Source organism: Macaca thibetana, chromosome 17 (assembly GCF_024542745.1).
Source record: "Macaca thibetana thibetana isolate TM-01 chromosome 17, ASM2454274v1, whole genome shotgun sequence".
Taxonomy (NCBI): Eukaryota; Metazoa; Chordata; class Mammalia; order Primates; family Cercopithecidae; genus Macaca; species Macaca thibetana.
Window position 1 is genome coordinate 7,296,517 of NC_065594.1, and position 25,042 is coordinate 7,321,558.

The 25,042-nt window shown below is 45.0% G+C and overlaps 1 protein-coding gene across 2 annotated transcripts in view; it reads right to left on the bottom strand.

The window, feature by feature from the left end:
* Positions 1–940: 940 nt before the first annotated feature.
* The window catches only part of FLT3 (fms related receptor tyrosine kinase 3), a 96,850-nt gene continuing 72,748 nt past the window's right edge, over positions 941–25,042 (bottom strand). For both annotated transcript variants that reach the window (XM_050766837.1, XM_050766836.1), the window contains 12 exons: positions 23,939–24,045; positions 23,720–23,852; positions 23,525–23,629; positions 18,224–18,334; positions 17,149–17,302; positions 14,981–15,063; positions 13,489–13,616; positions 8,264–8,386; positions 5,393–5,504; positions 4,962–5,061; positions 4,256–4,361; positions 941–1,503 (listed from right to left, as the gene is read on the bottom strand). In XM_050766837.1, the coding sequence (XP_050622794.1) occupies positions 1,381–1,503; positions 4,256–4,361; positions 4,962–5,061; positions 5,393–5,504; positions 8,264–8,386; positions 13,489–13,616; positions 14,981–15,063; positions 17,149–17,302; positions 18,224–18,334; positions 23,525–23,629; positions 23,720–23,852; positions 23,939–24,045 (1,385 nt within the window). In that variant the 3' untranslated portion in view covers positions 941–1,380. The remainder of the gene's footprint in view (positions 1,504–4,255; positions 4,362–4,961; positions 5,062–5,392; positions 5,505–8,263; positions 8,387–13,488; positions 13,617–14,980; positions 15,064–17,148; positions 17,303–18,223; positions 18,335–23,524; positions 23,630–23,719; positions 23,853–23,938; positions 24,046–25,042) is intronic.

A 25,042-nucleotide genomic window follows, 5' to 3' on the forward strand; every position in this document is an offset into this window, starting at 1 on the left:
AGGCTAGAGAAGTTGAGTTACTTGCCCCTGGTGACACGGCTAAGACCAGGTGAAAAGAGAATTCCAACCTGAGCTGACAGGTTCCAGAGCCCTTGTCCTCACCACTACACGCAACAGGAGGTCGAGGAGAAAGAAGAGGCAGAATTTGGTGGCACCTGTCGTGTAAGCGGAGGTGGGCGGGGTGGGGCGGGCACAAGCCAAGTTCATAAACCTACGGGATGGAGGGTGCTAAGCTTCAAAGGACAAAGGGTCTGGTCACCGTGGCTCACACCTGTAATCCCAGCACTTTAGGAGGCTGACGCAAGAGGACTGTTTGAGGCCAAGAATTTGTGACCAGCCTGCGCAACATAGCAAGACACTATCTCTACAAAAAACTTTTAAAATTAGCTGGGTGTGGTGGCATGTGCTTGTAGTCCCAGCCACTCAGGAGGCTGAGGTGGGAGTTTCAGGCTGCAGTGAGGCTGCAGGGAGGCTGAGGCCAGGAGTTTCAGGCTGCAGTGAGCTGTGATCTCATCACTCCACTCCAGCCTGGGGAACAGGGTGAGACCCTGTCACTAAAACATCAAACAAACAAATAAATAAAAATAAAACAAAGGGAACTGTGGGGACAAGAGTAACTTTATTGAAAATACGAATCCTCCATGTTACTTCGGACTGGCCCTGAGTCTGGGAAGGCCGCCAAGGTGTGCAGGTGATGTATGACTCTTTATGCTAGAACGCCCATTCCTTATAAACTTCCCCCCATACAACTCTGGTTGCTGCAGAAATCTTAGGCTGTGACCGCCATAGCCGCCTACACATCCTTCATATCTTGGGGTAAAAGCACGTGTGCTCTGGAAGGAATGTGTAGGTAGCTATGGGTGCACAATTTCAGGGGGTTCATGAACCCCAGTTAAGACCTGCCCTAATTATACCATGTAAATAATTCAATAACGGGCAATTCTGTAGTAGAAATTTTATTCCCATCCATAAAATATATCACTAAATAGCTGAAAAAGTTACATATTATTTTAAAACACAGATTTAAAAAATCATATTAGCTTCTCCTTAGCAAAATGCTTTTGTTTTATGTATATTTACAAGAATATACTGTACTTCAGGTACACAATTCACTCAAGCCAGCCTGAGAAGGCCTTGGATGCAGGTTGATGCTCCAATAAAGTTCATTATCAGCTCCTTCTGCCTTGTGACAGGATGATTTGATTTTACAAAAGTCCCTTTGAAAACAAGAGTAAATGCAGACAGCTTCTAGAGAAAAGTCCGGCGAAGCAGCAGTTGATAATAGATTTTCTTTTAGTGATGAAATTAATCTTGTTTTGGTAATCTACAGCCTGTTAGGGATAGGTGGAGGGATGAAGTCCTCAAAACTAAATTGTTCCTCTATGAATCTTCGACCTGAGCCTTTGGAGAGAGTGGCCCTGAATCCATCTCTCTGCTGAAAGGTCGCCTGTTTTGGTAGATGTGAGGACGTTCCGAAACACGGCCATCCACATTCTGATACATCTGAATGTGGGAAAGAGACAGAACACTGATTACCATCTGATGTAGATGTACATGTTATGCGCCCATATTACAAATTCTTTAAATAAAAACAATTGTTCTATATAGACAATTACTTTTTTGTTTGTTTGTTTGTTTATTCTTTAAGACAGAGTCTCGCTCTGTTGCCCAGACTGGAGTGCAGTGGCACAACCATAGCTCACCGTGGCCTTGATGTTCTGGGTTTAAGCAATCCTCCCACCTGAACCTCCTGAGTAGCTGGGACCACAGGCAGGCTCCACCATATCCCGCTAATTTTTTAATTTTTTTGTAAAGACGAGGTCTCACTATGTTGCCCAGGCTGGTCTCAAACTCCTGGGCTCAAGTGATCCCCCACCACGCCGCCCTCCCAAAGTGCTGCGATTACAGGTGTGAGCCACTACACCCGGCCTAGACATCACTTTCAAAATGTTTAAACTGATGTATAATAGATGTACATGTTCTCAGGAAACGTGTAGACAGGTACTTTTATTATGCATAGGTCTCAGAGGGTATTCTATAGAACTAAAAAAGCAATTTTGGTCCTTTATTAATGGAGAAATCAAGTCATAGTCAAATACTTTATTTCATTATTGAGTCTACTCTTAGATATAAAATGTCACTCTAGAAATCCTAAAGCCATGCAGAAAAATCCTAAAAGAGGCCACAAAAAGAAATCTGTTCATTATGGAGTTAATAATACAAGGGACTGATTCTTGAGTTTTCCCTTGGGAGTTTCATGACTTTTAACTTTTTTTTGCCATTCAATGGTTCCTGATACCTGACAGGCCCCCTGAACAGAGGGAAGGGGATCTGGACATCCTGTGGGTATGGGGACGTGAAAGGAGAAGCTCAAACCAAGACCCAAGTGGTCCTGAAGCCTCCATCTTGGCAACACGACCTTTACATTTTGTTTTCCTCTCTACTCCCCCATTCTATAGGTGGCTGATGCCTATAATCCTAGCACTTTGGGAGGCTGAGGCAGGTGGACCACTTGAGCTCAAAAGTTTGAGAACAGCCTGGGCAACACAGTGAGAGCCCATGTCTACCAAACATACAAAAAAAAAAAAAAATAGCTGGGCCTGGTGGTGTGTACCTGTGGTCCCAGCTACTTGGGAGGCTGAGGTGGGAGGATTGCTTGAGCCCAAAGTGCGGAGGCTGCACTGAGCTGAGATCATGCCACTGCACTCTAGCGTGGATGACAGAGCAAGATCCTGTCTCAAAAAAAAGTGTATAGATAGCTATCTATACATGTATGTATATATTCTTTCTTTACCAGCTCACTTCCTGTTTCATTCTATAACTCTTCTTTCAGTTTACCTTACAGTGTCATTAACAGTTTACAGGCATCTGTGCAATAGGATAAGTCCGTTGGGGGCTTTCCATTTCCTTCAGCCTTTTGACCTAATTCTCTGACAATAACCTAGTTTCTATGTAATTTTCAAAAAACATCACAGCAGTAGGAAAGTCCACACTATCTACCCAGGTCTGTATAGAGAACACAGAACTGAAAACAGACTCTCAACAATTTAGAAAGAAGGACGGACAATCCACTTAAAAATCAGATTTATATTTAACTAATATTTTATTGAGTAAATACTAAGTGCCCACTACGGGCTAACTCTTTTCACATCCATCACCTGATTTACTCCGTCTCACAACTCCGTGAGGCGAGATTTGTTAATCACATATTTCAGGTAAAGAAACTGAGACGGAGACTCCCCAAAAGATTAAGTGACTTATCAAGTAAATGATGGAGCCAAGATGTGAACCTCAGTATTAGGAGCTCAAGGTTCTCTCCTTTATTTACTTCATCTGGAGATGGCTCTTTTCACTACACCAGGTAGTGGTGCTGACGGGGGAAGCGTTAGCAAAGAAATTCCAAGTTCCCTAAGCTCAAAAGATAATCTAACTTAACAACCCATCTTACAGGTGAGAACACTGACGCTTAGAGAAGTAAAGTGATTTGCTATAATGGACACAATTGGGAGACAGAGTGGTAGAGCTGGTATTCAACCCTCAGAACTCCTGGCCAATGCTCTTTCCATGCTACCACAGAGCGTGATCGAGTCATGTGATTTTTGCACACTCATGGTTCATAAGAAAGGGCTAGTGGCTTCTGGAGGCCAGGGATTCTTTTTATTTAGTTTTATTTAGTTGTCTACTTCACTGCACTGAACACTTCAGAGCTTTTAATGTATTAATCATTTGGCTGAAATCAGGAAAGGTGTTTTTTTTTTTCTAAAAACATTCGTATCAATAAATATGTTTTAGGGCAGGCACAGTAGGTCGTACCCTGTGATCCCAGCACTTTGGGAGGCTGAGGTGGGGGAACTGCTTGAGCCCAGGAGTTCAAGACCAGCCTGGGCAATACAGTGATACCCTATTTCTACAAAAAATAAAAACATAAGCCTGGCGTGGTGGTGCTATCCCACAGTCCTAACGACTCGGAAGGCTATGGCTGGAGGATTGCCTGAGCTTGGGAGGTGGAGGCTGCAGTGAGCCATGATCACACACACTCCAGCCTGGGCCACAGAGTGAGACCCTGTCTCAACAAATAAATAAATAAATAAACAAATAAATAAAGTTTTACCCCACACAACTTTGCAAGGGCAACCAAGAAGAACTGCGATGAGAATGAGAACTTGGTACCTTTGGTTCATAGGAAGTCAGCAACAAGTGTTTTAATTTACCAATTTCCTTTATAAAGCTTTACAAAGTCCTGGCTGCTACATACCGCCTCTTCCGCATCCTCCAGCTGACATCCTAAAAATGAAGTCAAATGAGGGAAGGATGGCCGCTTCCTTGAGTCAAAAGCCCAGCAGGATTGCATTATAATGTATCTGTAAAAGCAGTAGAACAAGGAACAAGATGAAGAAGTCTGAATGAAGCCAAATGGATCATTTTCCATATAATGAAGCACCATTGATTCCTCTGGAGCTACTTATTTACAGCATGTTTGTTTCGTGGCAAGTTCTCTACCAGACTTTGAATTCATATCCGAAAGGAGAAATCAGATGATGGGCAGAAATGCATTTTTAAAAATGTGATGTAGTGGGTAGAATCGAATTACCTTCGTGGAGCCCTCAAGCAAACGAATTAAAACCTGGAAGCAGGTGCCTCTGAGGACAGGACAGGTTCAGCTTTGTTCAGAAACTCCCAAAACAAAAAGGAAGCGTTTTCTTTTCTTTTTAAAATGGAATCAGACAGCAGGGTGTGGTGGCTCACACCTGATCCCAGCACTTTGGGAGGCTGAGCCAGGAGGATTGCTTGAAGCCAGGAGTTGAGACCAGCCTGGTAAGCAAGACCTCACTTCTATTTTTTTAAAAAAGAGTCTTATAAACTTTGCATTAAGGAGTTTGACTTTTTTTGGTCATGCCTTTGGAAGTAGACAGACTGTAAATTTCTGATTTCAACCAAATTACTGTCTGACTTGAACTTACATTTCTTCTGTAGCATAAAATGGCTGATCCATTTTAAATCCATTTCGAATCAGTTTGTAGAAGTTAGCATCAACCGGAATGCCAGGGTAAGGATTCACACCTGAGGAAAACACGAGACAATTGCAGCCATTCATCCATTTCTTCATTTGTTTATTGATTCATTCAATTAACAAACATGTATTGAGAGCTGCCATGTGCCAGACACTGTTGCAGGCACACGGGCTGCAGCTGGGAAAAAGAAGTCACGGTTCATGCTCTCAAACAGGTTATAGACCAGTGAGGAAGACAGGCTGAAGGACACCAGCAAATAAACATAAATTTATGGGCTGCAATACAAGACCCATCAGTGTTGGGGGAAGGGGCGGGGAGCACCGAGAGAGCAGAGCATGCAAAGCCCAGAGTCAAGGGAGGCCAGCAGCTGCCCAACATACCAAGTGAGAAGATTTCCCACAGTAATATTCCGTATGACCAGACATCACTCTTAATGGTATAGATCCCTTCAAATAGGCTTTCAGGGGCCATCCATTTTACAGGCAGACGGGCCTGTGGAAAACCCAGAGGAAATAAGATGGTGAATTTCCCACATACAGACATGACTTCTTTTCTCTTGTATTAAGATGAAATGCATCATCTTCCTAAGACCACCCTTAACGCCTTATTGCAAAAATCACATTCCTCACGTGAAAGGTTTTCACTTTCAAATTAACATTCTGATAATACTAGCCTAAAACACAAGGCATATTTCTTTACAACTCCTCTTGAACAAAGGCTTGTGCTTGGAATGGGTAAGTTTAACTTTCCATCTTTCCAGTGGAAAGATGTACTTTCCATTAAGGAATAGCCAGTTACTTGCCTAGGGGTAAGTGGGTACTAGTGAATTAGTGAGATCTTCTGTTAAAGCATTTCTGGTAAGACCTTTAGTGGAAATGTCATCCACAAGAATGTCGGGAGGGGAGCCCACGTCATCACTTCCAGAAATGATACCAGTCTGGCTTCTGTGGCTTTAATAATTTCCACTAGCATGAAAGGGGGTTTTGACTTAGTATAGTATCAGATTAGAATCAAGACACAAGATGGGTAGGTTACTGCGGCAGAGCTTTGTACTGATTTTCTTTCTATTTATTTATTTATTTATTTTGAGACGGAGTTTTGCTCTTGTTGCCCGGGCTGCAGTGCAATGGCGCAATCTCAGCTCACTGCAACCTCAGACTCCCTGGTTCAAGCAATTCTCCTGCCTCAGCCTCCCGAGTAGCTGGGATTACAGGCACGTACCACCATGCCCGGCTAATTTTTGTATTTTTAGTAGAGATGGGGTTTCACCATGTTGGCCAGGCTGGTCTCGAACTCCTGACCTCATGATCCACCCACCTCAGTCTCCCAAAGTGCTGGGATTACAGGTGTGAGCAACTGTGCCTGGCTGTACTGATTTTCTTTTACATGGGTTGAGGAGTCCTTCACAGCACACGTTTAATCAGCACATGCTTAATCTGCCAAGTAAACTCTCTTTTAAATGTATGCAAACTGATGAGCTATTGATTCAAGCCGGCAGGTCTGGTTAATTTGATTAATTAAAGAAATTAATTGTGGTTCCAAATGGAATTCACTTTCCCACATAAGAGACAACCAGCTGGTGGGGCAGAAACTGAATGACTACATATGAGCAGTCTATGATGACTAGGAGTAGACTGTAAATCAACTAAGACGATTATGTGATTCTAGTGGGAATACAGTTTAATTTGACTTTTCGCATTTACTGCATGTTCACCCTGGACAAGGTGCTTTCATGTTGGTTTTATTGGTTTTTTCCCACATCAACGCTATGAGGTAAGTGCAAAACCCTCATGGGAGACACTACAACACAGGGGTGAGCACAGATTCGGGGCTCAGACTATTCATGTTCAAGTCCACGTGCTGTGTAACCATGGGCAAGTTACTTTTCTGTGCCTCAGGTTCCAAGTGGGTACTCTGAGGAATAAATGAATTAATATGCATAAAGCACCTAGATGCTTAGCATATAGTAGGTACTATATCAGCATTTAATATTATTATTATTATTTCACAAGTAGGGAATTCTTTTTTGAGACAGGGTCTCATTCTGTTGCCCAGGCTGGAGTGCAGTGGCATGATCATAGGTCACAGAAGCCTCGACCTCCTGGGCTCAGGTGATCTTCCCACTTCAGCCTCTCCAAGTAGCTGAGACTACAGGCGGGTGCCACCACACCCAGCTAGTTTTTTATTTTTTATAGAGACAGTTGAGTGTCTCACCATGTTGCATAGGCTGGTCTTGAACTCCCGGTCTCAAGCAATCCTCCCACCTTGGCCTCTCAAAGTGCCTGGGATTAAAGGTGTGAGCCACCAGCACCAAGCCAGGTGTTGTAATTCTTTAAAAACACACATTTTCAACTACACAATTTTGTCATCCATTACTTCTAATAGTTCTTTTTGTAAACACATCTGTCCTTAGTTTTTTATTATCAAGTCAATTCGCTCTTTTTTTTTTTTTTTTTTTTTTTGAGATGGAGTTTTGCTCTTGTTGCCCAGGCTGGAGTGCAGTGGCGCGATCTTGGGTCACTGCAACCTCCACCTCCTGGGTTCAAGCGATTCTCCTGCCTCAGTCTCCCAAACAGCTAGGATTACAGGCACACGCCACCATGCCCAGCTAATGTTTTGTATTTTTAGTAGAGACAGAGTTTCGCCATATTGGTCAGGTTGGTATCGAACTCCTGACCTCGTGATCCGCCCACCTCAGCCTCCCAAAGTACTGGAATTACAAGCGTGAACAAACGCACCCTGGCAATTCACTCATGTTTTAGGTCTTCCTGTGTTAACAGTAAAAGGATGACAAATATTCATTAATTCATATTTAAGTATTTAGCTTTAACATTTTGTATGTATTTATGTGTTATCTATGTTTTGAAGTGCTTTATTGTGACGATTAGCTTTTCACATAATTGAAAACATAACTCAATAGTCACTTTATAGCTAGGATAACTGAAGTAAGTGCAAGCATTGAGATTTGGGGTTTTTTAAAGTGAGGATTGCACTCAAAGGCCCCTAACGGATCTACTCTGACTAGCTAGCCCGAGGACAGATGTGATGCTATTTTGCTCAGCTTTTATTATAGATGGAAGATTCCCTGAAGCTGCAGAAAAACCTTTTAAGCACAAGCAAGCAGACTGCTGTGAGGGTTTTTTGATGTTACCATTAATCAAAAATGCACCACAGTGAGTGCAGATGTTTACCATGATAACGACAAAACACAAAATAGCAGCATAAAAATAAGTAGGAAATAGCAGCCTCACATTGCCCCTGACAACATAGTTGGAATCACTCATGATATCTCGAGCCAATCCAAAGTCACATATCTTCACCACTTTCCCGTGGGTGACAAGCACGTTCCTGGCGGCCAGGTCTCTGTGAACACACTGTCAAGAATGACACCGGAGTGTTATTTACTGTGATGTATATTATCCTGGAGTGCAATCTTTCTTCTAGGCTCAAGTTCAGCAGGAGGTACCGATGATAGAAGGCCTCTTATCTTTACTGGGCCGTGCCGTGAGCGGTCATGACGATGTGTAACAAACAAAGGGAACATAAGAGACCTAATTCTGCACCTATGGTGGCTGCAGTTATTTGTGCAGCTTCTGAAGCATCCCCAGAGGCCAAAGAAGAGTGAATCTTTTGCAGCTTCTGAGCAAAAGTGAGAGGCTCCCCAACAGGGGCCCTCCTCTGAGCCTCCAGAGGGAGTCTCAGAGGCTGTCCTCCAGTACTGTTATTGTGGGTGTGAGAAATAGCATCTCTTTTCTTTCTTTTTTTTTTTTTTTTTTTTTTTTGTTTTGAAATGGAATTTCACTCTTGTTGCCCAGGCTGGAGTGCAATGGCGTGATCTCGGCTCACTGCAACTTCTGCATCCTGGGTTCAAGCAATTCTCCTGCCTCCGCCTCCCAAGTAGCTGGGATTACAGGCATGCGCCACCACGCCTGGCTAATTTTGTGTTTGCAGTAGAGACAGGGTTTTGCCATGTTGGTCAGGTTGGTCTCGAACTCCTGACCTCAGGTGATCTACCTACCTTGACCTCCCAAAGTGCTGGGATTGCAGGCGTGAGCCACTGCGCCTGGCTAGCATCTCTTTTCTGACTGGAAAATAGCTTTAGGAATAAATGGAGTAATATCGAAGGAAATAATCGGAAAAACAAAAAGCTAAAAATGAGTTTGGAGAGGTTTACTGAAGTGGAATTAGGAGTCCCTGAGCTGAGAGATGTCGTGACGTTAATCAAAGGGGTCTCACAAGAAAATGAACTTTACTAAGGAAGATCTGAAGGGGAACAGGGACTAGCAGCAAAGGTCCAATGTACACTCTTTCATCTTTAAAAAAGAAAAAGAAGCACCATGAACGCCAGCAGCCCTGTGCCACAGCCCCTCTAGAGCTTCCTCCTCCATACCCAGTTTTTTCAGTGCTGTCTACTTGCACTTTGCCCACTTCACCCCCAGGTCTGCAACCTGCCTGCTCCTCCTGCCTGTCTGCCCAAGCTGCTCTGGCCAAAGCCCGCACTGACTGACATGGCACCCACCCAGTGTCGATCTGACGGGACCTCCCTGTGGTGTCTGCTGCTGGTGGCCAGCCCCTCCCGCTTCTGGTCCTTCCTCTGGGAACCCTGTGCATGGTTCACTCCTGCTTTCTCCCCACTGCTCTGCCGGCTCCTGTCTCCCTCAGGGGCTTTGTGCATGAGCCTACTCTCACTCCTGAGGGCTGCATCCTCACATCCCACACCCTCACCCAAGCCATTTCATCCAAATCTAGGGATGCAACTACCATTGCCAACATCCCTATTTCCAACCCAAACACTTCTCTTGAGCTTCAGACAGGAGTGTCCAAGTGTCTGCTAGACCAAGCTCTACTTGGTTGCCCAAGGCACCTCACATTCAGTATGTCCAACTCATTACCTTTATCCAAAAAAACCTCCTCCTGATTCCATGCTCCCTATCCTATTCCACATTCCCTGCTGGTTTTCCTTTTCCTTCAAAAACCTCCATCAGTCCAAGCATGAAGCATGCGTTCCTTCAGAAAGCCTCTTCCACTGCATCTCCCCCTCCCCTAGCCAGGTCTGCTGTGCAGATCCCTCCCCTGGGTTCCCAGAACTTACTTCAATTGCAACACTTACCACGCTATAGTGTTGTTTTCTTTAAACTTTTTTAATTTTTTAAAAAAATTTTTTTGAGACAGTCTCACTCTGTTACCCAGGCTGGAGTGCAGTGGTGCAATCTCTGCTCACTGCAACCTCTGCCTCCCAGTTCCAGCAATTCTCATGCCTCAGCCTCCTAAGTAGCTGGTATTATAGGCGTTCACTACCATGCCCAGCTATTTTTTTATTCTTAGCAGAGATGGGGTTTCGCCATGTTGGCCAGGCTGGTCTTGAACTCTTGGCCTCAAGCAATCTACCATCTCGACCTCTCAAAGTGCTGGGACTACAGGCCTCAGCCACCGTCCCTGGCCTCTGTGTCATCTTTGACTTGCATGTCTGCTTATCTCTGTCTCCCCTGTCATTCATAAAATCTTCAAGCCCAGGAGTCATATCATAACTGACTCTGTATTTCCAGCATCTAGGACAGTGCTTGGCATGTAGCTGGGGCTCAACAAATGTTTGATGAAGTCAAGGGCCTATAGAGTAAACTGAGGGGTACCCGAGGAGTATCAGGGCGGGGGTGAGAGACAAGCAGGGGACAGTGACACACATGATTCAAAGGGGAGGCCTGATGTGAAGATAAAAGGATAGAGGGCCTAAGAAACTGGATGTTCTTCAAAAATTCATAGTATTACAAGCCTGGGGTTGAAGGGGAAGCAGTGCCCTTGACCACCAGTTGGGAGTGGTTTGAGTATTTACTTAACTATGGGCAGCAAACCAGGCCAGACAATCTAAGTAGGTGCTCTCCCACATCTGTAAAGATGTTTGTGGGCCAGGTACAGTGGCTCACGCCTGTAATCCCAGCACTTTGGGAGGCTGAGGCGGGCAAATCACTTGAGGTCAGGAGTTCGTGTCCAGTCTGGCCAACATAGTGAAACCTTGTCCCCACAAAAATAGAAAAAATGAGCCAAGTGTGGTGGTGCGCACCTGTAACCCCAGCTACTAGGGACGCCAAGGCAGGAGGATCGCTTGAACCCGGGAAGCAGAGGTTGCTGTGAGCTGAGATTGCACCACTGCCCTCCAGGCCGGGCAACAGAGCAAGACATTGTCTCAAAAAAAAAAAAATGCTTGTGAAAGCAGGATTGTAGATGTGTAAGTGAAATAGAGAAAGACTGAGGTGGGCAAGATGCGTGAGAAAGAAGAATCCAAGCAGCAGGTGGGGAAAATGAAGAGAAGAATGGGCCTTGCAGTTGAGAGGTGGGGAAATACTATTGTGACAGTAATTTTTAAAAACTTGTATTATTATTGCTTTTAAGCTTATTTCAGGCCGGGCGCGGTGGCTCACGCCTGTAATCCCAGCACTTTGGGAGGCCGAGACGGGCGGATCACGAGGTCAGGAGATCGAGACCATCCTGGCTAACACGGTGAAACCCCGTCTCTACTAAAAAATACAAAAAACTAGCCGGGCGAGGTGGCGGGCGCCTATAGTCCCAGCTACTCGGGAGGCTGAGGCAGGAGAATGGCGTGAACCCGGGAGGCGGAGCTTGCAGTGAGCTGAGATCCGGCCACTGCACTCCAGCCTGGGCGACAGAGCGAGACTCCGTCTCAAAAAAAAAAATAAAAAATAAGCTTATTTCATTATTATTTTGAATAGACAGGCTGGAGAGCAGTGGTATAGTCATAGCTCATTGCAGCCTGGAAATCCCTGGGCTTCCCTCTGAAAGCACTGGGATTACAGACATACACCACTGGGCCCAGCCTATTTTTTATTTATTTATTTATTTATTTATTTATTTATTTTTTGAGATGGAGTCTCGCTCTGTTGCCCAGGCTGGAGTGTAGTGGCGCCACCTCGGCTCACTGCAAGCCCCGCCTCCCGGGTTCACACCGTTCTCCCGCCTCAGTCTCCCAAGTAGCTGGGACTACAGGCGCCTGCCACTATATCCGGCTAATTTTTTTTGTATTTTTAGTAGAGATGGGGTTTCACTGTGTTAGCCAGGATGGTCTCGATCTCCTGACCTCGTGATCCGCCCGCCTGGGCCTCCCAAAGTGCTGGGATTACAGGTGTGAGCCACCGCGCCCAGCCACCTATTTTTTTGTTTTTTACAGAAAGGGTCTTGCTCTGTCACCCAGGATGGAGTGCAGTGGTGCGATCCTAGCTCACTGCAGTTTCCAACTCCTGGGCTCAAGCTATCCTCCCACCTTGGCCTCCGACGTAGCTGGAGCTACAGACACGCACCATGAACGTCTGACTGAGACAGTAAATTTTTAAAGGAAAAAGGCTGGGTGCAGTGGCTCATGCCTTTAATCCCAGCACTTTGGGAGACTGAGGCAGGTGGATTGCTTGAGCTCAGGAGTTCAAGACCAGCCTGGGCAACATGGTGAAATCCCATCTCTACTAAAATACAAAAATTAGCCAGGCATGGTGGTGCGCGCCCAGAGTCCCAGCTACATGGGAGGCTGAGGCATAAGAATTGCTTGAACCCAGGAGGCAGAGGTTGTAGTGAGCTGAGATCGCACCACTGCACTCGAACCTGGGCAACAGAGCGAGACTCTGTCTCCAGAAAAGGAAAAGAAAAAAACAAAATACAATTGAAAGTAGTCTTTCCAAATTCAGAGAGAAAAGAGGAGAGAAGAGGCAAGGGGAAGGAAGTGGAGGAGAAGAGGAGGAGGAGAATAGAAGACTGCAAGAAAAATGAAGGGGAAGAATTTTGGGAAATAAAGAGAAGGTAATGAAAGGCAAGCAAACGAGGAAGGAAGGTAGCCAGACGGCGGGCTGTGATCTGCTTATAGGCAGAAGACGTTTGAAATCACAGAGAACAGTGGGCGGAAAGGCAGTTCAAAAAGAAAGTAAAATTGGGGTAGAGACCATGGTTCATGGCAGGCTCCAGGGCCTTACCAACACAGCCTGAATGGATCTGGGGTTAGCAACAGAGGAGGCAGTGAGCCTACAGAGCTGCTGCCAGCCCACAGCACGTAGGGTGCAAATTAGACAAAGACACGCAGGGTGGCTGGCTGGATTTCAGCCTCCACTCATCCCCTGAGTGAATGCCCACATGCAGGGCACAACCTGAACAGCTGTTCAGAAAGGGATTGACAATGCCATACTTTGTTTTGAGGAAGGATTTCTGAGGACTTCCTATCTCCACCTTCAGCCCTGGAAGTTTCAGGGGACTTTGTGCAGGCTGGGAGGGCTGTGCTAGCCGTGACCTCACAGGGGATCCCAAGCCTTTATGCTACCACAATTAGCCAAGAGCCAAGGTAACATTCTAGGTGACTCCAACAGCGAACGGGGGAGAAAAGGTAGACTTTAAGGGATACAAGTTAAAACAAACAAGAAAAAATATATAAGCACATCTTTTCGAATGTTTTTTTTGGTTTGTTTTTTCTTTAAAAGGAGCGTACCGACTTAAATTCCAGAAATTCCATTCCTTTGGCAACTTGATATGCAAAGCAAAGAAGATCTTCAAATGTAAGCACATTCAAGTCCTCCTCTTCTTCCAGCCTTTTTTGGTTTTCATATTCAATTTCATCTGTAAAACAGAGCCAGTCTTCACTTTTGCCAAAACCCTAAGAAGTTGTCTTATTAAATCTCTATGGGGAGGTTATTCTAGCCAGAGTTAGGTGAGGTGCTAAGACGTACACATGAAGCTATGGCATTATCTTCGCAGCAGCATTAGAGCTGACCTGTTTACTCTGCTTACCAAGGGTCACTGGAAACTTGTTTTGGTTAGAGATAAACTTTGGAATTGCTTTGATGACCGATGACCTCCTGATTGATTAGTCAGGAGTTTTAGATACTTCCCTTTTGTAGTAGGTAGGGCTGTCACAGTGGGAAAGGAATTAATATTAATTAAGCGTTGATTCCTTTTTTTTTTTTTTTTTTTGAGACGAGTCTCACTCTGTCGCCCAGGAGTGCCATGGCACCATCTCGACTCGCTGCAACTGGATTCTCCTGCCTCAGCCTCCCGAGTAGCTGGGACTATAGGCTCATGCTAATTTTTTGTATTTTTAGTACAAAAGGGTTTCACCGTGTTAGCCAGAATGGTCTTGATCTCCTGACCTTGTGATCTACCCGCCTCGGCCTCCCAAAGTGCTGGGATCACAGGCATAAGCCACCGCGCCTGGCTCACCTATCCCATTTTATAAACTGTATTGTACATTTCATATTCTTCCATTTACTCCTTCCTTTTTTTTTTTTTTTTTTTTTTGAGTCAAAGTCTCGCTCTGTTGCCCACGCTGGAATACAGTGGTGCAATCTTGGCTCACTGCAACCTTCACCTCCTGGGTTCAAGTGATCCTCCTGCCTCAGCCTCCCAAGTAGCTGGGATTGTAGGCGTGCACCACCATACCCAGCTAATTTTTGTATTTTTAGTAGAGACAGAGTTTTGCCATGTTGGCCAGACTGGTCTTGAACTCCTGACCTCAGGTGACTTGCCTGGCTCGGCCTCCCAAAGTGCTAGGATTACAGGCATGAGCCACCACGCCCAGCCCCTCATTTACTCCTTCTAACAGTCCTGTGAGGAAGGTAGTGTTAGGCCTATTTTGTAAATAGGAAAATTGTGATTCTGGTGGTCACATAACTTGTCCAAAGTCATCCAGTCAAAGTTAATCCAAATTCTATGTAACTTCGGAACTCATTATCTCTTCCACTTCTCAGGTAATAAGATGGCTCTAATCAGTATATGACTTTAAATGAATAATCTGACCAAATAAAATAGTCCTCAGTGTTTATTAGTTGAATGTTGACATAAAATCTACATTATACAAACTATCATCTGACAATTAACAAATTTTAAAATGCTTTTGTGTTTACACACTTTTTAAAAAATAGCTAACATAAAACTTTGGCATTCATTTCCATTTTAAAGTGCTACTACTTAGAATAAAATATTACCTTCAGAGTGAAATGAATTCCCATGAAGCCCTGAGATTGGATCCGAGTGCGGGTGTATCTGAACGTCTCTTGAACCAGGCATGCTGTTAAAAAAATTTGTTTTTTCATTATTTACATTCTTCTTCTCAGCAGACATTTTATTTTAAAAATATAATTCATCAAATAAATGGATTCCAGTTATAAACTGACTTTTAAATTAAAAGCACACCATCCATTTGTCCATTTTTTGTGTCCATTAAAAACATCTGTGTAACTGGGCTTGCCAGTCTAAGATAAAAGTAATCCCTGTTTTCCGTAGAGAATCTTACAGTTCAAAAAGGACCTCACTCAATCCTTGCCACAACCTACAAGATGGGTGGCATTTTATAAAAGAGAAATTAGGCATGTGAGATAAATATGATTCGAGTGGAACCAGGACTCACATCGATCTCATTCTTTGGTGTCTGAACTCAGCCCACCTTCCCTCACATAATACAGATTTTCCCGAGAGTCCTGTAAGCGTTTCACCATCCTTCTTTTTTCCAGTTTGCCTTTGCAAAGCTCATTTCTTTTTACTGTGAAATTAATAAGTAGCAATAATACAAATCTCTTTTAAGGTATATAAAAGTTCTTCCCTGAGGAACTCTGTAGGAATTATGAATAGATCATGATTCAATGTATTCCAATAGATGAGTTTAACTCAATTGACAATTTACATATCTTTAGGAAATGGCTTCATGCTTTCAGACCACAAATATTCCAAAAGGAATAATTTCAGTATATTTAATATTCCCGTGAACAGAATGAATCAAAGAGGCTAAGTACTGACCAGTGGATGCTGGTCACACACATCTGACTCAGTAGGATAAGCCCCACTGTTCCAGAATGTGAGTGGCTTTACAGAGTTCTCATTTCCAGACAATGAGCTGAGAAACGAGTGTAAAGGGGAGGACTGGTGTGACAGGCCTGCATGGGTTAAGGGCAGCTGCACACGAATGTGCATAGGAATCTCCGTGGAGCCTGGTGGCTTTAAGACACTGGGTCTCTGTGTCAGACCTTGAAGGCCAGAGGCCTGCACTAAAACTTACATTCTAAGAAAACAAAGGTGGGGCTCTCAAATGTATCCCTAAAAAGCCCCTGGTAAAGACAAAAGTCTCCGACAAACAAATACCCTTCAGAATAAGGGAGAGCTTCCACATAGGTAGGGAAATAAGAATGCACCAAGGCTCGGCCAGGCACGGTGGCTCACACTTGTAATTCCAGCACTTTGCAGGGCCTAGGTGGGCAGATCACCTTAGGTCAGGAGTTCGACACCAGCCTAACCAACATGGTGAAACCCTGTCTCCACTAAAAATACAAAATTAGCTGGGCATGGTGGTGCGTGCCTGTAATCTCAGCTACTTAGGAGGCTGAGGCAAGAGAATCACTTGAACCCGGGAGGCAGAGGTTGCAGTGAGCCGAGATCACACCATTGCACTCCAGCCTGAGCAACAGAGTGAAACTCTGTCTCAAAAAAAAAAAAAAAAGAATGCTCCAAGGCACAAAGCCATGATGCTCAAGTAATTAGCAAGAAAGTTCAAGGATGAGGAGGATTGCCCAGCAAACTCCTACAGCCCTCACTTATGCCCGCTAAAGCAATAAATCCCTGCAGGACCAAGCATCTCTCAGGATCCCCGCAGATGCGGAGGATACACGTAGAGCGGAGACAGGGTGACTGCTACTTTACTGTGTCCCCATCACGTGTCAATCAATCCATCCTAATATTTTAGAATCCAATTTCAGTTCAGCTTTCTCCTGCGCAGTAGTCCCAGGACCTGAGCTATTCTCTTTGAATACGTTAAGGACTTTGGAAAAAGTCTTCATTCTTTCTACCAATACCTGTGAGGCAACCAGGTGTCCTGAAAGACTGAATAATGCACCTTTCCCCAAACTAAATAGGCGTCTAGGGTGTGATGCAGGCATGGGTGGAAAGAGGCTAGCTCAGCTATAGTAACTGGACTGAAGGAAAGGGACGGGGCTCATTGTTCCATGTCAACAGGGAAACTATAGCAAAGATTCAGGAAATCTCTAGGTTGCAGGACCCACAGACCACACCATGCCTTTAAAAACTGGTCAACGAAGTGTTTGAACAGCACACTTTGTCTACGTTCTATGATGTGTCATTATGAAACCCTGACCCAGCCTCTTACCTGGAATTTGGATGTGATTGGAAAGTGGGGTAAAAACTGAAATTGTGTTCCTTGAAAATCTCTGTCCAAGTCCTGTGAAATTTTTCTCTTTTACTTCTTAGATAGTTGAGAAGATCACCATAGCAACAATATTCAAAAATCAAGTAAATTGGTCCTGAAATAGTTACAGTTTCAATTATAGGCATACACAAAGCAAACTGTTATTTCAGAAGTCTATGTAACAGACAACATACTCTTACGAGGGCTCAGTTCTCTACTGACTTGGGGACAGTACAACTTTTTCTGAGCCTATCTCTTCTTATACTTTAAATTCAGTTTCAGCTTTTGCTCAAATTCCTTTGGAAAGCATCATCTTCTTGACTTTCTCTGTGGCCTTTGTTTGTACATGTGGCCTCACCAATACCACTGGCCTCCCGGATTCTCCAGTTTGCAACTGAAAGTAATGTTCTAGCTGTGTATTATAAGCGAACACTTGGTAACTATATGCTAATTTGCAGTTTGCTTGAGAAGAGAGAAATATATTCCCAGTCCTCTCTCAGATTCACTTTCTTCTTTTTCCTTTCTTTCAGTACCAGCCCCAGGCCTGCTGCTGCAGAAACAATGAACCTTGGGCACATCATTTGGGCATTTCTAGGCAGAAGAGAGAGGATCAGAGGGCATGCCCCAGAGAATTCTGGGAAAGTAAAGTCTGATATCCTAGCTGGGCTGTGCCGTATTTGACAGCAGCCCAACTGTGGCAGTGGCCAGGCTCTGTAACCACTCTCACCACGCCTGTGCACCAGCTTCCAAGCTGGGGGAGAAGCACAGACACCACCAAATGTACTTGCAATGTTGCTGTTGTTGTTTTAAGCAGGTGAGAATTATGCAATATATCCTGACAAAGCAGGTGAATGAGGCATTCTTTATTTTGACCCCTCTGATTTACAGAGTGCTCAGTGTCTAATTTCACTTGGGTTTGAGAGTTCACACTGTGACTGAGAAAAGACAAAGAATTAAAAAGAGAGAGAAAACAACATCCTCTTTGTCATCAGGCTACAGTCTTTTTGATGAGGTGATTTTCATGGAAGTGGGTTACCTGACAGCGTGCACGCCCCCAGCAGGTTCACAATATTCTCGTGGCTTCCCAGCTGGGTCATCATCTTGAGTTCTGACATGAGTGCCTCTCTTTCAGAGCTGTCTGCTTTTTCTGTCAAAGAAAGGAGCATTAAAAACATAAAACTCAAGTGAAATACAAATTTTATGTCATTAAATAAATTAAAAATTTTCTCAGCTCAGAGTCAATCTGCATTATTTATTTAAATTCAAAATTATGAGAAAAGCCGGGCGTGGTGGCTCATGCTTGTAACCCCAGCACTTTGGGAGGCCGAGGTGGGTAGATCACTTGAGGTCAGGAGTTTGAGACTGGCCTGGCCAATATGGTGAAACCTCGTCTCTACCAAAAATACAAAAATTAGCCGGGCGTGGTGGCAGGCACCTGTAATCCCAGCTACTTGGGAGGCTGAGGCAGGAGAGTTGCTTGAACGTGGGAGGCAGAGGTTGCAGTTAGCTGAGATCACACCATTGCACTCCAGCCTGGGCAACAAGAGTGAAACTCCATCTCAAAATAAATAAATAAATAAATAAATAAATAAATAAATAAACAAACAATATCCTGTGCTTTAAGACAGAATTTCTCCTTTTTCTTTTTTTTCTTTTTCTTTTTTTTTTTTTTTTTTTTGACACAGGGTCTCACTCTGTCACCCAGGCTAAAATGCAGTGGCGCAGTCTCAGCTCACTGTAGCCTCTGCCTCCTGGGCCCAAGTGATCCTCCTACCTCAGTCCTCCAAGTAACTGGTACTACAAGCGCAGACCATCATGCCCCGCTAATTTTTTTTGTTTTTTGTAGTGATGGGGTCTCACCATGTTGCCCAGGCTGGTCTCAAACCCCTAGACTCAAGCACTCCTCCCAACTCCACCTCCCAAAGTGCTGGGAATACAGGTATGAGCCACCATGCTCAGCCTAAGGCAGAATTCAGAGTGTAGTATAGGGTTGGGCGCAGTGGTTCACACCTGTAATCCCAACACTTTGGGAGGCCGAGGCGGGTGGATCACTTGAGGTCAGGAGTTGAAGACCAACCTGGCCAACATGGTGTCTCTACTAAAAATACAAAAAATTAGCTGGGCATGCTGGCGCACACCTGTAATTCCAGCTTCTCAGGAGGCTGAGGCAAGAGAATCCCTTGAACTGGGAAGGTGGAGGTTGCAGTGAGCCGAGATCGAGCCCCTGCACCACTCCAGCCTGGGTGACAGGTGAGACTCTGTCTCAAACAAAACAAAACAAAACAAAACAAAACAAAGGCTATAGTATAAATATTGAATCTGGTGATGCAGCTTTCAACAGGACTTTCCTCTACCTACCAAAATAAAAATCCTTACAGTTGGCCCTCAAAACTAGCAAACAAAATAATAACACATGCTTTTCCTCCTCAGTATAAGTTAACAGAAGGGAGAAATACACTTTTTGTTTGTTTGAACTCTTGGATTTGTTGCAGTCAGAGAGAGATAAGATAGCAGTGCCATGAGCGTGGTTGACTCTAACCCGTGGCCCTCAGGTCTAGAACATTAGATTTGCCAGCAAGTCCAATGGGAGGAGGTCAAAGAGAACTAATTCCCACTACCAAGTGCTCAAGAGACCCATTAATTGACATTGAGAAATAAAACTGCCAAGCAGGCTGGAACGTATTGGTTGGCCAATGCATTCTCTCTCTAGGGAGAATTCTAGAGGGCTCAGCAAACTGTGCTCATAACCTGGCTTAGAAGCACAGTGCAAGGAAAGTCACCACGGAATCCAGGGGTCCTGTCATTGTGGCTGATGTGCAGTTGGTCAGGGGAGCCCGGGCAGCCACAGGGGCAAGGGCAGGGTCTCTGGACTTCCCTCTCCAGGCTCCAGGCACCACCCCTCTGTGAACGGATTTTTTCTTCCAGATATAGTAACTCTTCTTTACATTCAGTGAAGATTTGGTTCGATTTCCAGATTCCATTATTTTGTGCAGGAGGGCATCCTAACCTGTATAGCAGCTTCTCCAGTGCTGACATCCTCTATTTTGGCTTGGGCAAGCTCTCAGGGGTATCCTTGTTTCCAAGATTTTGGCTTGGGGTGGGATTTCCTGTGGGCACTGGGACCCCGGAATACACCATGTCTTCAGCTTCACGCTGGACAGGGATCCGGGGCTTTCACTTGTTCATGTCCTATTCCTCATGGCTAAAATAATCTCTTATATTTTTTGGCATGCTTTGCTTCTTCTAAACACTTTCACATACTATTACCTCTTTCATTCAGTCATTCAATAAGTATTTATTGAGTGCCTACTGTGTAAGAGCCAATATCCTAGACGCTGGGGAATGAAGGATAAACAATACACAACTCTTGTCTTCCTGGAGTTTAGAGTCTCCTGGAGAAGGCAGAGAAGTAAATAAGCCATTACAATACAATGCCATAAATGCAATATGGCAGGCAAGGTGTGGGCCTGTAATCCCAACATCGTGGGAGGCTGAGGCAAGCGGGAGAATTGCTGGTACCCAGGAGTTTGAGACCAGCCTGGGCAAAATAGCGAGAGCTCATCTCTACTTAAAAATAAAATAAAATAAAAATTAGCTGGGCGTGATGGTGCATGCGTGTAGTTCCAGCTACTGGAAAGGCCATGGACAGACCATCACTTCAGCCTAGGACTTCAAGCTTGCATTGAGCTATGATCACTCCACTGCACTCCAGCAGGGTGACAGACTGAGACCCTATCTCAAAAAAAAACGAAAACAAAAAATGCAAACTGGCAAAGGAATGCAGGGGTTCTGTAGGGTCAAAAGGGACAGCTACCTTAGCCTTTGAGGGGTGGGGAAAGGAGCATTCAATGTCTAAACTGAGTCCTGAAGAAAAACGGGAGCTGGCCATGGTGGAGGGGGAGGAGAACGGTGCCGAGGGTTGTGAAAGAGTGCGCAGAGGTCGAGAAAGGAGAGGGCACAGCACCACAGACACAGACCCTGCCCTCATGAGGCACAGGGGCTGCTGGACAGATGGGACAGCAACTGGATATTAAACACATGTCGTGACAAAGGTGACGGATTCTACGGGGGAAAGTCTGCAGAAAGCTAACATCGCACATTGTAAGGGCTTCAATATTGTCTGTGGTGTGAGACAGAGGAAGTGGTGTTTAAGCTGAGATCTGAGGTTGCAGTGGGAGATACCTACATGAAAGGGGAAGGGGAAGCAGAAGGATCCACTTGTGCAAAGGCCCCACAGTGGGCGGGAGGACAGTGCTGGGGGAACTGAAAGAAGGCCAGTGCTCTGGGTGCTGAGAACAAGAGCTGGGGAGGCGGCGGCGGCCCAGCCATGCGGGTGGTGGAGGAAATGCGAAGTAGGAAAGCCATTTGATCTGCTTAGCCTTTCATCACTGTCACTTGCACCTCAGCATGGAGAAACCAAAGGGAGGCAAGAGTGGATACAGGAACTTGCTTTGGAAGCTTTCGTCCAGGAGAGAGCCTTGAACTAGGGTGGTGGTAATAGAGATGGAGGGACAAGGATGGAATCAAGAGACACTAAGCGGAAACCTGATAGGATTGGCTCACAGGGTGTTAGAAAGAGGAAGGTGTCAAGGAAAAGTCACGGGTTCCTAGTGTGCCCAACTATATAGAATGTGGTTATTTATTCACTGGCATTCATTACCAGTCACAGAGAGGACCGCTGGTGCAGGACCAGGGTTAGGGGAGTTTACCTTGGATACACTGTGTTAAAGGGAACTTTGAGACATCCAAACATTTAATACGTGAACCTGAAGCTCCAAAGCGAGATACAAGCATGAGGGCCATTGGTGTATGGGAGGACATCACGGGCATAGTGGGGATGGACTGTGTTGAGTGTGTGGAGCAGAAATGCAAGGCGGTCCAGGAGCAAGCCTACAGGGATGCCCCCTAAAAAGCTGGATGGAGCCTAGGCAACATGGCAAAGCCCCATCTCTACCAAAAATACAATAATTAGCCAGGCATGGTGGCGCAAGCCTGTAGTTCCCCCTACTCAGGAGCCTGAAGTGGGAGGATGGCTTGAGCCTAGGAAGTGGAGGTTGCAGTGAGCTGAGATCACACCACCGAACTCCAGCCTGGGTGACAGAGCGAGGCTGTGTTTCAAAAACAGCCACAGCAACCGAAGCTGGATGGAAGAAGATGAGCTCACAAAGGACTGAGAAGTGCAGGGGGGTGGGAGGAAAACCAGAATACGGCGACACAAAACCCAAAGAAAGAAAGTTTCTAGATGGAGAGAAGAGTCAACAGCATCAATTCATGCTGAACATTCAAGTAATGAGGACTGACAAATATCCATTAGGCTTGGTTTGAGGTCACTGTTGACCTTAGCAAGAGAGCCAGCTGGAGGTGCTTTTGCTGAGTCAGCGGTGGTAACGGGGAGGCCAATAATGAGGCTGGACGCCAGATCGGAATGGATGGAGCAATGAAGTGAGGATACGAAGGGCCCCAATTTACTGTCCTACCCAGAGTCTGTTTCAACCCACACCTGTAATTCCAGCACTTTAGGAGGCCAAGACAGCCTCACTTGAGCCAGGAGTTTGCAACCAGCCTGGGCAATATGGTGAGACACCATCTCTACAAAAAAATAAAAACAAAATTAGCCAATTGTATTGGCACACTCCCGTGAGGCTGAGGTGAGAGGATCGCTTGAGCCAAGGAGGTCAAAGTTGCAGTGAGCTATGATCACAGCACTCTAGCCTGGGCAACAGAGCAAGATCCTGTCTCTAAAAATAAAACAAAACAACAACAACACAGACGGAAGAAAGAACTTCTGCCTGTGGCAACTGTATCCCCAAATATCAAAGCCTATAAAAACTAAATAGGCCTGGCACAGTGGCTCACACCTGTAATCCCAGCACTCTGGGAGGCCGAGGCGGGCAGATAGCTTGAGCTCAGATCAGCCTAGGCAACATGGTGAAACCTCGTTTCACCAAAATACAAAAATCAGCTGCGCGTGGTGGTGCGCGCCTGTATCCCCAGCTGCTGAGGAGCCTGAGCCCAGGGGGCGGAGGCTGCAGTGAGCCATGATCACACTGCTGTACTCCAGCCTAGGTGACAGAGTGAGACCCTATCTCAATAAAATAAAATAAAATAAAATAAAAATAAACAAAGAGAGAAGTGGAAGAAGAGGTGGAGTTTTGTATTTATGACTTGAATTTTGTACTCATGACTGGCTTGACACTCATCCCAATCCACTCCATTTTTAGCCTCGAAACACGGCAAATAGTAACCATTCAAAGGATGGAAAAGAAGAAGGCATGGGTGGGAAACCGTGCCTCCCATTTTTGTGCATCTTTGTTGCTGTTCTTCCACTATACTGTACCTTTCAGCATTTTGACTGCAACCTGGATTGAGACTCCTGTTTTGCAAATTCCATAAGCTGTTGCGTTCATCACTTTTCCAAAAGCCCCTGATCCTAGCACCTTCCCTGCAAAGATAAATGGTGAGTACGTGCATTTGAAAGATTTCCCAATGGAGAAGAAATGCTGTGGAAACATTTGGCCCATTCCACTCTTACCAAACTCTAAATTTTCTCTTGGAAACTCCCATTTGAGATCATAGTCATAGTCTCTGAAATCAACGTAGAAGTACTCATTATCTGAGGAGCCGGTCACCTGTACCATCTGTAGCTGGCTTTCATACCTAAATTGCTTCAGAGATGAAATGACGAGTCAGTTAGGAATAGGCAGTTCTGCAGATGGAGGAAAGAATAATGAATTTTTACCTTTGCTTTTACCTTTTTGTACTTGTGACAAATCAGCATGGTTAAAACGACAATGAAGAGGAGACAAACACCAATTGTTGCATAGAATGAGATGCTGTCTTGGATGAAAGGGAAGGGGCCTGCAACCAAAGAGTGTCACTCAGCGATGATGAAACAGAATTCCTGTGCAACTTTATAAATAGTGGACAACTCGTTATAATCTCTCACATCCTGTTTCAGTAATAATCATTGTCAGTCCTCACAACCATTCTGCATATACTCCACTGCCCACAGACAATCAGGCAATGTCCCTGTAAAGGACACATTTCCTCCCTAGAAATTGCAGATTATTCTGAATCCATTCTTTAAAACCATTTACTAGGGTTACAAGAATTACATCTGGGCCAGGCACGAGGGCTCACGCCTGCAGTCCCAGCACTTTGGGAGGCCAATGTGGGAGGATCACTTGAATCCAAGAATTAGAGACCAGCCCAGGCAACATGGTGAAACCCCATCTCTACAAAAAAAATACAAAAATTAGCTGGGCATGGTGGCAGGTGCCTGTAATCCCAGCTACTTGGGAGGCTAAGGCAGGAGAATCGCTTGAACCCTGGAGGCAGAGGTTACAGTGAGCCAAGATCACGCCATTGTACTCCAGCCTGGGCAACAGAGCAAGACTCCATCTCAAAAACAACAACAACAACAACAACCATGAATTTAAACCTACAGGATGTACAAATCAGAGAAAAAAGAAGTTCATATCCCTTTTAGGAAGGTCTCACATAAAAGTGGAGAAGTCAGTTTTGTGAGGCTGGTTATCCTAATTATTAGGGTGGGCAGCCAGGTTTCAGAATTGTTTAACTTAGGAGGGCTCTAAAAAGCAAACCAAAAATTATAAAACAGCAGGCTAAGGGCAAATAAGGAAGCTAATCAAAAGGGAAAATGACAGAGACTCCAAGTGACAAAATCTGAGTCTCTGAAGTTCGATCTTTCCATGGAGATTCGCCACACCGGGAGTTTCTGCTTCTGCCCATCACGGTGACAGATGAGTCACGAGGGCACAGGCAGGACTCCGCCCCCACCTGCGAAACAGTCTGTCTGGGGATTCTTGCCTGACTCAAGAAACCTTTTCTCACA